Source organism: Pyxicephalus adspersus, chromosome 11 (genome assembly GCF_032062135.1).
Source record: "Pyxicephalus adspersus chromosome 11, UCB_Pads_2.0, whole genome shotgun sequence".
Taxonomy (NCBI): Eukaryota; Metazoa; Chordata; class Amphibia; order Anura; family Pyxicephalidae; genus Pyxicephalus; species Pyxicephalus adspersus.
Window position 1 is genome coordinate 2,724,989 of NC_092868.1, and position 16,054 is coordinate 2,741,042.

Below are 16,054 nucleotides of genomic sequence, written 5' to 3' on the forward strand. Positions count from 1 at the left end.
GCCAGCAGGGCTATGAAGTTTTGTCACGACGGGTTCTCTTTATTTTGCTGTTTTTGAGCTGATGCCTGGAGATCACATGACCTCCTCATGCTGCTGGAAAGGCTGAAGCTGCTGATAAGGATGAGGGTTACATGAGGTTTATCTGCAACGGTTTGTGTCTCAGCTGTGGCCCCAGAGAATGTCCCTCCCAGAGCCCCTGTCACTGGATGTCAGAGTTTCCATGATGGCCGGGGGAGTCACAGACAGCGGTGACAACTCAATGCCTGGAAGCCGATTGTCTGCTAAAAGTCACAGAATTAGGGGAACCTGTGCTGAGTGAAATACACTTACATGGCAGGCCTCCTCCAATTCTAATCATGTTCATCCTCTGGTTTCAAGTCAGGGATTCAGCTCCTGTATACAGTGACAACCCAGGCATACATTTCCTTCATAGGGGACACCTCAGAGATTTATTTCCTGCATAGGGGACACCCCAGGGATTTATTTCCTGCATAGGGGACACCCCAGGGACTTATTCCCTGTATATGGGGACACCTTGTATATTGTGAAACTGAAATGTGACTGCCGAGGGAAGGAGAGGGATTTGGGTCCAAGTAGGCTGAAGGTGTCCAGGAGCTGAAAACAAACCAATATACGGGGTAAACCTCAACCCCTTAAGACATTTTGCAGAGTGCTTTGTGCAGCGCAGGGCGATCGTGCCGCGTTGGAGATGGGAAGGGCGCATTCTTAGCCGGGATAAAGTTTATATAAATATAAAAAGCTGCGCAGGCTCTGCCAGTATCTATAAATATAAAATCCTGGCAGGGCTGCCAACGGCACAGAGCTAACAGGCCCAAGAGGACCTGTCCTGCCACGGCACCATGGCCATTTAATAATCAACACGTATGATGCAGATACAAAGATCGCATTTCTGATCCCCCCCCCCCCCCATGGTCATTATCACTTCTGGACTGTGTTTTCCAAGCTGCTGCAATAATAGCAGTTGCTTTTTTTTTTTCTTACAAGCTCTGACTTTCCAGGGACTTTGCTGAGCAGTGACTATCAAATGTTTCCAATGAGCAAAGCGACAGCTCCTTGCCACTCACAGCCAGCAGAATACAGAACAAGCATGATGGCTGCAAGTCTGATTTCAAGTTTCTGCTGGTGTGCAGAAACATTGAGAGGCTTTAGGGGACAATGAAAGCAGATTTCACATTTCTCTGGATAAGAAAGAGCCATTAGTGTTGTCATGCAGAATATCAGCCGCTCGTCATGTATATGGAGCAGAACACGACGGCCTATGACAGAACACAATTACCACGGAAGCTCTGCTCACACCAGCAGCCCCAAAACAGGAAACTGGTATTTCCCTTTCCCCGGTGCATTTTGTTCCACCTATATGGAAGCCGCTGAGCCAAAACAAGCATGCTGCAAGTGAAATTAGAATTGTACATTGGACCAACATGACAGCCAGGGATGCAGAAAAAGCGCTCAGCTCTGCCTCCTGCTGGGCTACCTAATGGTTGTGATGACTAAAGAGGACCTGTCACAGGTGTGCATGGATGCTTCTGGATATGGCACAATACACGGCAACAAAAAAAGTTTCACCCTCCAATAATTTTGTGTAGACTGCTTTTATGTCGTCATTGTGCTGCAGGCAGGAGGAAGCATTTCCTCAGTCTCCTTAGTGACCAGAACAGTAGAAAGTTACAGCAGGGGCTGATCTGTGTCAGACATTTGTGAAGTCACCCAACACCTGCACAGATATTGGAATTTACATGCACTGCAGTGACTTTCCTGGAGATGGTGACTCTGAATGATGCCTGAACAATAATGGCTCCGTCCTTCCGGAGATAAATGGTGATAAATACTTGGAAGTGTCACACTGACTCATAAAGCGATATATAAGATGACAATCCAAATATGTCACCATGATATATGAAGGGCCCATGTAAGTGACAAGCTGTCCAGGGGTGGGGTGTCCGGGAATTTGCTGTTATTTGTTCTCGTAAAACCGGCTCATGTCCTCATACAAAGGAGTTTGCTGTATAGTACTAAGCCTGGGGGACATTAATCCTGTGTGCACACCCTCCTGGTACGCTCTGATACCGCAGGGGGGCTGGGAGGACATAATTAACCCTTACACAGGGCCGAGATGATAACTCGCCCATAGCAGGCGCCTGATAATAAGGAAACAATCTTTGATATAAAAGTAATAAAATATAAAAGAAAAATAAAGAAATGCAAAATGTAACCGTTGTCACCAGCACAGGAAGTAGAAGCAATCTTCCTGTTTTGGTGACAACTGTGCAAGAGATTTTTTCTCACTTCCTGTCTTGTGTCACCACATGGCTGATATTTTAACAACCTGGCTGGTAAAAGTGAGACTCACTGCCAAAGTTTTTATTAGAAGAGATCACAAGGGCGGCATTTTCTGAAACCTTATGTGTAACCCAGACAGGAAGCAAAGTTATACGGCAGAAATTGTAACAAATAAAACTTTTTTTTGATAAATTATGAGGTGGAAATATCGCTTTTACCTTTATGGAAGTTTTAGCCCTGGGGTAGGTTTATCTGCTGTGGAAATTGACAGAAGGGGAGGAGTTTAGGAAGGAAGAAAAGAATAGGAATTCCTCAAGGGAGGAGCCAAATGTGTGATGTCATCACAAACAGGGAACTAGGACGGCCTCTGCAGAACTGCATTATATACATGGACACTACACCGGCCATCCACAGGTCAGGATTGCTATAAGGACGAACAGTTTATAGACCAATTGATTTCCAATCGTCGCCACAGATAGAATTACAAGTTTTGTCAAAAAAAAGAAGGAGAAACAATGCTCTGACCTTCCAATCACCAATCTCTCTGTCTTCCCTCCACAGACCGGCCATGGAGACCCCGCTCTTTCTCCTCTGCTGCTCCATTGTGGTTACAACAGCCTTGGGTATGTATGACCATTAGAATGTCAGCTCCTCTGTACAGAGACCAATGGGACTGGCTCAGTGATCTCTGTACAGCACTGAGCTATATAAATGTATAATAATAGTGTGTGACTGTGGGGGGACATTAGAGTGTCAGCTCCTCTGTACAGAGACTGATGGGACTGACTCCGTGTTCTCTGTACAGCACTATGGTATATGTCAGCAACATATACATAAAAATAGAGTCAGATTAGATTCCAAACTGTTGTAAACCACACAAAATTCTGATTTCCCGTTTCCCTTTTGTTTATGAAGGGATTTGTCTGCAACAAATTAGCAGTTTCACATGAATCATTTTTCTGCATGGCGAATCGTTCCAGGGCTGCACCCCTCCTCCTCCCGCCCTTCTCTGTTGGGGACAATTCATGGAAATCTCATCATGGAAGCCATTGGCATCTCATTTTATTATAAATTATATTTCCTATAGAAGCGCCTGGGGCTGCGGCCGATCACAGTTGCCAAACCCAGCAAAGTGCCATGGCAGATTTTGGAGCAGCTCCATAGAACTGATGGGAAAGGGGGGCATCCTCCTGCAGGATGGTCATGTGACTGCACAGCCAGCAGATGTTGATCCATATCATGTCATATATACACATCAGCATTCGGTCACATGGTATCGCCCTTCTGGTTTACAGGAGCTAAGATTCCTATAAATGTCCATGGCTAGAAGTTACTCAGGGCGGAAGAGGAGATTTTAATGGATTTTATTGGATGGAATCCTGCCAGGACTAAATTAAAGCGTTTCTGTATAACTCCTCCAACTCCAATCAATGAATTTCCATGAAGCAGCCTCATATCCTGCAGACAGGCTACCTGGCAAGAATAGGGGCTACGTCACCCATACACTGCCTGGCTAGACCCAGGGTCACCTTCCACCCCCTGTCCTATGAATCGGGACAGATTTACATCATCAGCCAGACAATCTCACCTTGATAGGACAGACTGTCCTTGGAAAGGGTTAATAAATTGCCTTCAATGGGAATTATTGATTATTTTCAGGCTGCATTATTAATGTTTAACCTTTTTATTTTGGCAGGTGCTGAGACAGAGCAGCAGGACCCGTTCTACTACGGTAAGCCAGAAAAACAAAACAGACACATGGATAGATCATAAAGAGATAGCGGATCCATTGCAACAGAGCTGAGAATTATCATCCAATGATTCCTAAATATTCACTTTATTATCCAATCACCTGCAGGAGAAATCAGCAAACAGGAATTTTCCTTTCATGTGATTGGATGATCGAAAAGAATATTCAAATTATTTATTGTGTGATGATTCTCAGACTCATTGGACCTGATATATGAATACTCCCCCTAGATAAACTATCATGGGGGAACCTGGGTGATCCAGCTAACCTGGAATGAACTTCTTAGGAATCATTTGCTATTTGCCAAACATTTTTAAGCTTTTTTAAGTTTGAGCGTATGGAATATTGGAAAGCTGCCATGCATAGAGTGGGGCCATTTCATGGAAATTCCAGTTCCTGGTATACTGACCTGCATACCTATGCAGCAAGGACTAGTGAGGGTGAAGCTTGCTGTTCCATATTGCTGTCATAGAGGTCAGGTGACCCCAGAGCTGACCTTGGAATGGACACATATGGTCCGATAGCCCACCACTGCTGTGTGCAGGAGGACCTATGTGGGGGGTTGCTTATCCAAATCTAAGCAGGAAATGCCGAATCTGATGGCCGATACCCCTACCCCGATTCCCGCTGGGTACGTTGGTAACATAGGCCATGCCCATGGGGTGATCGCCCCTTGAAATGCCCCCAAGGTCAGACAGCAGTGACCCCATCATGAGATTTCATGGCTTTAGATATGCACACACACACTCAATCACTGCTACTGGGAACAATCGTTAATGATCATTTCCCGGGACAGTAGAACAGTTCAGCATTGCACAGCCAGCATTGTTCTGCTCTATGATGGAGGGGGAAGGGGCTGCCTTCTACCCAAATCAATAGCAGTCATTGGCCCGTCATTGGGCCCCGGCCATCTCACATAATCATCGGCTCCATGAATCATCTGCAAGAATACTCCGCACATCTGTCAAATATTTCCCGAGAAACTCCTGCCAGCGGCCCGACCTATAAAAAATATCCGCGGTGCTCAGCGAGAAATATTCATAAAGCTGGGGGGCGAGAGAACGGCCAAACTGATTCCTGGACAAACATGGCCACAAATATTGCAATCTGATTGTACAACCTACATACCGGTGTATGCACAATGGAGATATAGAGTGAGATCGTACAAGGAGTGAATGTTCTTTTAGGTCTGAATACACAAGGAACATTCACTCAGTAGAGAAATGATCAGACGATTGTTAAAGTGAAAGATTCTCCCATAGACTTCAATAGGGGTTTGGGTGCCCCCGGGCACATTCACCCATCGCCAGCAGCTAAGGAAGCTTTTCCATTTCTCTCCTTTATAATAACAAGAGATGTCTCTACCTCTTTGCAGATTACAAAACACTGCGGATTGGTGGTCTGGTGATTGCCGGAGTCCTCTTCATCCTGGGAATTCTTATTATCCTGAGTGAGTGACGGGACGCAGCGCCCGCTGAGATTTTCTGGAAACTTCTGTCACAAATCTGTGCAATGTCTGTAATGTGGAGAGTTATGAATCACCGCGATTTATAGTTATCATTCACACGTATCGAGATTTTCCAGTTTCCGTGCGGCTGGGAGGGGTTAGAACCATCCTCAGGTTAAAAAAGAAAAATGAGAGCAACAAAATATTTCACAACCTAAGAAACTATTTAATAATTACAAAGTTCAGCCCCCCCGTACCAACCTGACTGTACCCCCCCTCTGTCCTGACTGACCCCCTCCTCATCCCTGACCCCCTTTTAGTCTTGGTTGCTCCATCCTGGCTGACCCGCTGGTTATTCTTCCCATCACCATGGCTGTTATTCTCCCCATCCTGGCTGACCCCCTCTGTTACCCGGTTGTCCCCCTTTTTGTCCTAAATTATCACCTTCCTTGCTGTACCCCTCTTCATGTTATCTGTCCCCTACCCTATCCTGGCTTATCCACTCCTTATCCTCTCCCATTTTAACTCTCTCCCATTGCCATCATCCCCCTCATTTTGGCTGACCCCCTCTCCAACCTGACTGACCCTCCTTCTATCCTGGATGTTTTCCCCCATCACCATGGCCATTGCCCATTTTGGTTGTCCCCCTCTTTATCCTAGCTGCTCACCTTGCTCAACCCCTCTCCATCCTTCTGTCTTCTTTTTGCTCTGGCTGATTCATTCCAAATCCTCTCTGACTCTCGCCCCATTCTAACTGCCCCCCTCCCATTGCCTTGGCTTACCCTCTCTCTGTCCTGGCTATCTTCCCTTACCACCATGTCCTTTGCCCTCCCCATTATGGCTGCCCCCATCTCTTCCCTAGTTGCCCTCCTTTTTGTCCTAGATGCTCACCTTCCTTGCTGTACCCCTCCCCATCTTATTTGTCCGATCCTGGCTGATCCATTTCCTATCCTCTCTGACTCTCCCATTCTAAATGCCCCCTTTCCATTGACATGACTGTTGCCCCATCATCATGGTTGACCCCCCCTGTTCTGGCTGACCCCCTTGTCTTTCCTGGTTGTCCCCCACTTTGTCCTAGCTTCTCACCTTCCTGGCTGATCCCCTCTCTTATCTTATCTGCCCCCTTTTTGCCCTGGCTAACCCTCTCCGATCCTGGCTGATCCACTCCATATCCGTTCTGTTTATCTCCCCATTCTCAATTGTCCCCCTTTCCATTGCCATGACCGTTGCCCCCCATCACCATGGTTGTTGCCTTCCCCATTCTGGCTGACCCCCTCTCGTCCCTGGCTGTCGCCCTTTTTGCCCTAGACATTCACCTTTATCTTTATTTGTCCTGGCTAATCTACTCCCAATCCTCTTCGATTCTTTCCCCCTCCCATTGCCATGGCTGTCACCCCCCCATCTTGGCTCACCTGATTGTCCCCCTCCTTAACCTAACTGCTCACCTTCCTGTTTGATCCCCTCTCCATGTTGGCTGTCCCCTATTATTTGCCTATTACCAAGCTTCCTTTCCACTGCACCCACCCATTTCAACTTGGCCATGCCAAAAAAATGTTCCTGTCACCAACACCCCCAACCAGACCCAGCATCAAACTTTTCTGGGCCCCAAACTAGGTAAACTTCCTCTCCCGTGTCAAAAAGTTCCGAAATGCCAAAATCAATGCCCAGAATTACCCCTTGTCTACCCCCAGATAGCCCCGACTACATCTTCCCATAGGGGGAAGCTCTGGCTTAGCACTCTTCAAACATTCCAAAGTTTAGGAATAATTTAGGACAATTTCTTTACACACATCCTCTTGTGCTAGGCAGATCCAAAGTCAACCAGTTGCACAGAACCTGGGCCGATTTGTGTGCCCCAGGGGGTATTTTTGCTGGATCCCAATCTTTCACAACACAAGTTGAACCTTTTCCCAATCAAAATTCATATTCAAAAAAATATTTGAATAAGTAGTGAAAGTGATTTCATAATATTTAATGTTTCTTGTAAAATATTTGGAAATGATAAAGAACATAAAGAGAAACAACAAGGACTCCCCCCTTCCCTGTGCTTTCCATCTTTCCTATTGGACTCGCTGGAAACATTATATCTCATGGGATGAAGTTCACTTTTATAAAATGTATCGGTTATAATTCCTCCTCCTGATCTTTGTTTTTTGGCTTGTCATTCCAGGCAGGAAATGTCGCTGCAAATTCAACCAACATCAAAGGTAACGTTATCGGCCCATTACCCGGCTCTCTATCTGCTCTGGAGGATAAGGGCCAAATATTTATTTATAGAGTCACACGTCTATATTGAGGGGATGTAGTCAGGTTTGGAATATGTCAAGGATACCCGCACCCTGGGGACTGGCAGAGCCGGTATGTGGGTGTGTTTGGAAGTAGAAATGGGTGAATCCGATTGATCAGACCGGTGGGCTACCAGCAGAATTTGGAGTGTTCAGTGGACTCCTAGGAGCCTGCAGTCCAATGGGATACACTGGGTGACCCCAATATTGCATTAAAGCAATGATATCACACATTATTAAAAAACTATACTTCCTAGACCAATGCAATTGTAGGGGATGGGCGTTCTTAACTCATAGCCTCGTCCAATATTAAAGTGGACCTGTCAAAGTCTAGACATGATTTTTAGACTGTAGACCAAGACGTGGGGTTCTGTTGTGAGGTTCAGGGTTTATTTTTTTACATTAAAATTTTACTAACGGGTCCATAATAATTCTGCTTAAATACTAAATCCCATCAGATGATGGGAGGTCATCATGGAGTTGGGTGGGCACTACCACCCTGCCAGGAGACCTCTTTATATTGGGGGCAGAGATTTTGAGATATTGCACTCTTGATGTGCACAGAAAAAATAGAATACATAAAGTTTAACTTGAATTCCAGACTTGCAAACCTTTTATGATAATTCTTTACTCTCTTAGAACTGGGGAACCCATTGAAGAGGAGGGGTCTTTCCGAGCCTCCATCAGACGTATGTATACAGGATAGGGATGGGAATAGGGATGGGAATAGGGATGGCGTTGGAGATGGGGATGAGAATGGAAATGGGGATAGGCATGGGGATGAGGATGGAGAATGAGATGGGGATGGAGACAGTACTATACATGAGGATGGAGATCGTGATAGGTATGAGGAGGAAATCTAAATTTTTTTGTATTACATAACACATGGTTGGTCTAAATAAAAGCTTACTGCTGAAATAGTTGAGATTTAGAAAAGGTAAAAAAGGCAAGACATAACAAAAAAGGGTAAAGGGTTAGATAAGAAAAGTGAACATATGAACGAGCAAAGGGAAAGAAAAGGAAAAAGGGAAGCTACAGAGAACAATAAAAATTAGGAATAAAAAATGGTAAGGAAAATAAAGGCAGGATAAAAGGAAAAGGAGACGGGTGAATGGAAAAGACAATAAAAAGGGGAAACGGGAAAGGTAAGAGGAAAAGAAATAAAAAAGGTACAGAACAGGGAAAGTGCAAAACAAAGGGAAAAGTATAGCAGAGAGGTTATAGAAACAGTGTTTCATTTTTTAAATATTGGTTACATGAACAATTCTGATGATTTACATATAAATTGTCTTTCAGGTCTGTCCAGCAGGAGATTATAGCTCTGAACAGGACGAAGAGGTGAGAAATATCTCTAATCACAACCCTGCATACCAAAACTCTTACTTCTTAGTGTATAGACGAGGCCAATCGGAACATTACGGCTGCAAAACTTTCTGGCAATTCCCAGCTCTCAAAATGACAGCCAGGAGTTGCCGTCTAAAATCCGATCTGTAGAAAATGCCTAGCACAGAGTTTATAAACAGAGAGATACAATGTAACTTTTGTGTCTATTCAGTTTCATTCATCTGTGATCAGACAGATGAGCTCCAGCCTGTGTATAGCGATAAAGCAATGTGACAAAAAAAAAAAAAAGTGTTTGTTAACCTTTTACCACAACTAACCCTAATTTATTCATTTTACTCCCCTTGATAGCTTTTTATTAATCCTATTTTTTGTTTATTTAGTGTTGCAATAAAAAGTTTTTAATTTGTAAATCATTGCTTTGTACCACAATCATAATATTATAGTACAGGACAAATGACATAATACGATTAGTATTTATATTATTTTTTTTTTTAACAAACACTGATTTAAAAAATTGGATGAACCTATAGATTGCTTTAAATAATAATATTATGGTAATGTGTTCTGTATTTTTATTTTATTATTAGTTTTTTACAGCTGTGGTCTCCCGGACCCAGATATTGTATGCTGCACTTGTCCTTTTCTACACTTCTTGCTGAATAGTGAACTTCCGTCCTGCAACTCCCCCAATCCCGGCTGCCTCCCCCACACAGTCACCAGAGAACCGAACATACATGAAGAATATCAGCGGCATGGGAATCACTCACCATTCTCCACCATCACAAGCAAAGGGCCGATTTCTATATCAACGCGTCCAAAACCAGAATTACCAGCTTAATTCAAGCTCGCATGGACAAAGCTGGGGGGCTGCATTTGATTGGCTGCAGTGGTGCATACACAATATTTGTATTCCAAATAGTTTAAAAGGTCATTTTCCCAAAATGGATATTTAAATTTTGGGTAGATTTTTGCAGTTTTTGTAGATGGACCCTATATGCGATGAGTACGGCACCTATCAGTACTTTGTGTAATGGGTTATATCACCGATATAGTAACTTGACCACAAGGGATGAGCGAAGTATACTTTATCTTTCCCTCTTTTTTCTGTTTGGGGGCTTCCATTAGGTTATCTTTTCTTCAGAGCTCTTTATGTGTTTTTTGGCATTCCTTTACCTTTTTATTGGTCTTTTTATTTTGCTTTGGGGTCTGTTTATACCGTTTTCTATATCCATAAATAGACCCCTTTGAAAAGCCAGAAATAAGGAAGAAGGGAACGTTTGTGCACAAGAATGGGTCCAGAATTGGTGAAAGGAAAAAAAGCAAAATTTCTATCTTCAGCTTCTTCATTGGGTCCAAAGCCGATGGTCAAAATGGCAAAAGTTCATGGAAAACTCCTAATTTTTTCCAGAACTTCCCTGTTTCACTCATCCCTGGTGATCATTAAATAATTCATTGAGTGCAAATACTGAACCTGCTTATGTCCGGTCTGAACATATCTGCAGCCAATGCACAATGACCTATGGTTGGAATGGCAGGCATTGTTTACCACATGGTGCCACTTCAATGGGCATTTCCTTTACCCATCTGAGTGTAATTCTCAAGTCATGCTGCCAGTGTTAGGGTGAATTCAGACTTATGGTGAGCCGCAGGGTTCTGCCACAGGCTCAACTGCAGTCACAGCGGCTCCTGGACCTATTTTTTCCATGCGGCTGCAGCAGTTCACTTTTGGCCACACAGTTGCAGTTTAGGATTTCTGCGGCAGACACATGCAGATCTGGTCGCCTATGGTGCGGTTTGCTTCTCCCGGCTGCACAATAGCAGTTTGCTGTGGCCCCGGTACCGGTAGTCCATGCGGTTTTACACTGCTGGACTGAATGAGCCCTTAGGGATCATGTTGTTTTTTTTAAATGCAACGTTATACGACAAAAGGCTGCCTGTGACCTGCTTTGGCTTCCCTTATCTGCACCTTAAGGGGACATACAGAATCTAAAGGAACACAGGTCAAATATTTCCTCTGAACGGCCATGTGTACGGCCCAATAGGATTCTGCTGAATGCCCAGAAAGCCCTCGGCCATCAACATGAGCCCAGAAAGAGAACGTGTGCCATGTCACCCAGCCTATAAATCCAACGTCAAGGGTTGTCACTGGAACAAGTGTCCCCATTGGATGATTCCCTCCATTCTTCTTCTGGTGACAACCCGAGAACTTACCAGCGTGTGACTACACAAATTCTCTCTCCTTCAATTCACCGCCCCAAAAAAACTTCCTAGAGACCTTCAGAACCCCCAACAAGTGCTCACAGAAATAGTAATGTGTTACATAATGTATATAGAAAATCATAAACTCTACCGTCCAGATTGATTTGGATTAATATATAAAATGTAAGAAATCTGTATCATAAATGTACAGAAAAAAAAGTCACTTGTAATCCGCAAATATAAAGTCCAAATATGAGAATATTATAAAGTTTATATTAATAAATATAAAGTGCTTTACTGATACCGATGGCCTATAAACCTGTAGAAGAGTTTAATAAAGGAAACTTTTTTTGGAATGTTTTGGTTTATGTTTTTGTAGTTTTTTTTGTTATTATAATGCTTTAAATTCATTGAATTAATGAATGCATGTAAATAAATAAACTCATCGGATAGACAGGTAGTGTGTGGATAGATTACATGATCTACGGGTTGCATTGTATTGGGTTGGCATAGAATTTTCAGTCATTGTGGCCCCTAGCACACTCATGAAGGGGTCGGATTTTCACTTTTATCCGACTGATGGTGAGGTTGTGGTTTCTATTTCCTCATGCCAGGGAGCCACTTAGGGGAAACGCTACAAGTCGTATCTGCCAACTGCAACTCCATAGAGAATGGATGCCGCTGACAGTAAGTGATCAGTACAGCAGAGATCAGCCAGATGTCAGGATTGCAGATGATGGTGACTGAGGGTCCAGAGGCAAATCTGAGAGAAAGACGGGGAGAGAGAGAGAGGGAGAGGGAGAGGGAGGGAGAGAGCAAGGGGGGGAGAGAGAGAGCGAGAGAGGGAGGGGGAGAGAGAGAGAGAGAGAGAGAGAGAGAGAGAGGAGGGGGAAGAGAGAGGGAGGGAGAGGGGAGAGAGAGAGAGGGAGAGGGAGGAAGAGAGAGAGGAAGGGAGAGAGAGAGGGAAAGAGAGGAGAAAGAGGGAAGGAGAGAGAGAGAGATAGAGAGAGGGGAAAAGGGGAGAAATAACATGAAAGAGAGAGATGGACGTAGAGAGGGGATAGGGGAGAGAAGAGGGAGAGAGGGAGAGTAAGAGGGAGGGAGAAGGGAGAGAGGAAAAGGGGAGAAGGATAATGAAAGACAGATGGAATGAGAGAGAGGGGAGAGAGAGGCAACAAGAAAGAGAGGGGAGAGAGAGGAAAAGTGGAATGAGAGGGGGGAGGGCGGCAGACGGAGGAAGAGGCATGGAAAAAGTGAGAGGTAATGAGAAGAAAGGGAGAGAGGGAGAGAGGGAAAGGGGAGAGAGAAAATGAAAGAGAGAGATGGAAGGAGAGCAAGGAAAGTGGAAGCAAGTCAGAGCGAAGAAGGAAGAAAGGAGAGAGAGCAATAGAGAGAAAGAAGTCACCCCACCAGTGATCATCTGGTGACATCTTCCAGGCATCTGATCACAGATCTTCCAGCTGTATGGTTCTGGTAGCTCCCAGCTAATACAGGGATGGGGCATGTGAGGTCGCCCTCTAGTGGTCTAAGCCATGGTCTATTCAGAATGCCATCCCTGTTGGGGGCATCGTCAGGAACAATTGTGGCTTACAGTCAGTAAATACAAACCTGACTTAGCCCCCCACCCTCTTTGTCCTTTTGGGTAGATCTTATTTTAAGAAGCAGAATATTGCAACTATGTAATCATAAATACATTTTTTTCCTGAATCTTGGAGTCTTCTCCCTTTCCCAGTCTGAGCTTTGCTGTGCAGGGACTGCAGGAGGCCAATACCAGGTTGAGATATGATTGCAGCACATATTACTGATGACAGAGTTGCATTTATATTCATCACAATGTGATTCATACAGAGTGAGGTGCCCCCCTGGAAGCTATGAATGTCCCATGCAGAGGAGGATTCTGGGTGATAAGGCCGGAGGCATGAGATGTCATTGAGCAGAGCCAGCCGCAGAATACTTTGTGTAGAGTTGATGGAAATATTCAGTGACATGAGAATGACACAGACCATCATATTATACATAGCAAACCCAAGCTGACAATGCCATTCATGCAATCCGCAGATAACCCCGACATTAAAGTCACTTTCTGTTATAGGGTGACAACACTCTTTTGTTTCCCAGTTGTGTTTCAGAGTTGTCACCCTGTCACATGGACACCGGATGGAGAATGCAACATGGACATTCCAACACGCATTATGCTGGCAATGTTCACTGCTGTCAGCTATAAGATTAGCCAATAGGATGAGCGGATCCATTTATGGAAAACAAATATTTGAAATATGGAACAGCAATGTTTCTTTCTATAAAATCACCTCCAGCTGTTTGTTATATCTGTAACATTTGTAGGATCTGAAAATAGACTAAAATTAAAAAAATCACAATGCACACAGTAAAAATCTGCATTGCCTCCCTCCATTGCAGCGTATCAATCTCTGCGTTTTTCTATCTCTGCTCCCTTCCCCCAGCTCTCTTGTGACTTTCCCTGAAATCGGCTCATTTAGATGATGTGTGAGTTGAGATAATGAAGACAGAGGAGGCCGGGGATCAGGCTGTGCGCACTTGGCACTCTCAGTTCTCACATGTAGGTCACTAGGACGTGCGTTTCCCTTTGAAGTGTATGAAAACCCTAAAAATACCTTTGTATAAAGTTTCACTGGATAAAGGTTTCTTTTTTTTAGGAAGATCCTGCCAGTTACAGCACTTCCTGGTGACGGGTGACAACCCTAAGCCAATGGCTGGCAATTGCCAGCAGCGTTGTCACCCATTTGGTGGACTGCTTGTCTGATAGACCAGCCAGTGGTCTAATTTTTTTTAATTTTTTTACATTTGAGTACAATTTCTCCTTTATTAGGTACCCAGTAAACTTCTCCAGTCCAAATCCCATTTTGTTTTCTTTCCTCCAAAGAATACAATATGTAGACATGGAAAGCCAAAACTCTGCAGCCGTTGTTCCCGAAAATAGCCAATGATGGTGACTTGTAAATTGGTTCCTGTTTATTTCGGTGGTTTACTGAATCAAATATTTATATGCTGCAACATGACGAGATGATACCAACCGGCGGTCATGGGGGGGCAGCACCGAGTCCATGATGGAGAATGATGGGCCTTGGCCTGGGGAGCCTCACCGATGCTGAATCAGCACCTGGATGACTGCAGATGATATGAGGACGGAGGTGCCGCAATCAGCATCTCATTTCAGGCTCTGATCAGCGAAATCATCGCTCCTTTAATGACCCTTTGTGGCTGTTCGGCATCAATTTTGTATGGGTGCAATTATTTTTTTTGGTGAGCCAATAAAAAAGGCAGCATGTTGCCAAAATAATGCACTGGGGGCAATTTTTAGCAGGGCAAATTACCTGCTGGCTTTTTTTGGAAAATAAACTCCACTTTCTGTGTTCCACCTTTAGGGGGCGATCATGAGCGACGATACATTGATACAATGGAACTTATACCCTTGGATAGTGTTGAACCCCACAGGAAAGTAGAACAATATTTATTCAAATACCCCATGTGATGCTTTTGCTATCATGGCTGTAAAAAAAGTCAATGGGCCGTGTAGTGCTACTTGTAAAAAAATGGTGGCAAGTGGTAAATAGTTACCAAATTTATGTGATTGGTGCCCTAAATGTGCACCAGCAAGAGCTGGAAAATTCATAGCTTCAACCTGCAACACTGAGATTTGGCCGTTGTATACAACGTATTGCGATTGGGTGCAGTGCTGCACATTGCTTCCATGGGAGTGCGCCATTGGCCGGCCTTTCACCATGCAAGCAATGTTTTTGGTCCACAGCATTACAGCAAAGAAGAGAATGAAAGCGTTACATTTAGTCGGGGTTACAATTTAGACATAGACACATATCATGATGGCTGGGATAAAGCTTAGTTGGCCAACATCTGGTCCCCTTAGACCCATCACCCTTTCCATCCAGTTGATGAAGACACCAATCCAGTAGCAGCACAGCCAGTTCAGATCAGCCTGGGGCCTCCACCTGGCCCCGTGTGCTCCCCAATCCTCCATAGGTAGAACTGCCTGGATTGAGGCTTCTTTCAATTGTCCGGTGAACCACTGGGGTTCCCAACAGCTCCTATTCAACCCTATGGGAGTGGTTGGGGATCATTTTGTGCCGCTGTTGTGGTGGTTTATATTGGTTCCTGATCACCATTGAGCAGCCAGCAGCTTCCATTGACTTTATTGGGAACATGCAGTAAATTGCACCACAACAAAGTCAAAGGGCTCTATTTATAAATTATTCCCCCAGCCAAATTCTCTGAAATTTGATGGTTGTATTTTCCAACAGGTCTCCTATTAAAACAATGACACGTCCTGCCACCTAGTGGCCATTAGTCAAAAGTGCACAGCTGTCACAATAGAAAACAAATAGGAAAAACAAATTTTATCAGTGAACTGAAGAAGGAATCATTTAACAATAGAGCCCAAAGTGTTCGTCAGAGCTCGAAAATTGCTTGCGGGTGCAAAAAGGGCGCCCCAGAGGAGCTAACCATGCAGTTTTAGACGGCATGCCTAAAGAAGGCCTTACAAGTGATGTTTCTTAGTGTGACATCCCATATCAAAAAAGAATATCAAGACTATATATATATTAAAAGTGCTACAGTATATGATGGTGCTTTACAAAGAATTACTAGATTGTAAGCTCTTCGGGGCAGGGTCCTCTCCTCCTGTATCACTGTCTGTATTAGTCTGTCATTTGCAATCCCTATTTAATGTACAGC

At 44.2% G+C, this 16,054-nt stretch overlaps 1 protein-coding gene across 1 annotated transcript in view; it reads left to right on the top strand.

Annotated features, from left to right (window-relative positions):
• Positions 1-11,682, top strand: part of FXYD1 (FXYD domain containing ion transport regulator 1) — a 13,959-nt gene extending 2,277 nt beyond the window's left edge. Inside the window, exons 2-8 of the mRNA XM_072425510.1 lie at positions 2,863-2,924; positions 3,998-4,033; positions 5,427-5,501; positions 7,669-7,705; positions 8,423-8,472; positions 9,080-9,121; positions 9,715-11,682. Of these exons, the coding sequence (XP_072281611.1) occupies positions 2,870-2,924; positions 3,998-4,033; positions 5,427-5,501; positions 7,669-7,705; positions 8,423-8,472; positions 9,080-9,102 (276 nt within the window). The 5' untranslated portion in view covers positions 2,863-2,869 and the 3' untranslated portion in view covers positions 9,103-9,121; positions 9,715-11,682. The remainder of the gene's footprint in view (positions 1-2,862; positions 2,925-3,997; positions 4,034-5,426; positions 5,502-7,668; positions 7,706-8,422; positions 8,473-9,079; positions 9,122-9,714) is intronic.
• Positions 11,683-16,054: the final 4,372 nt, after the last annotated feature.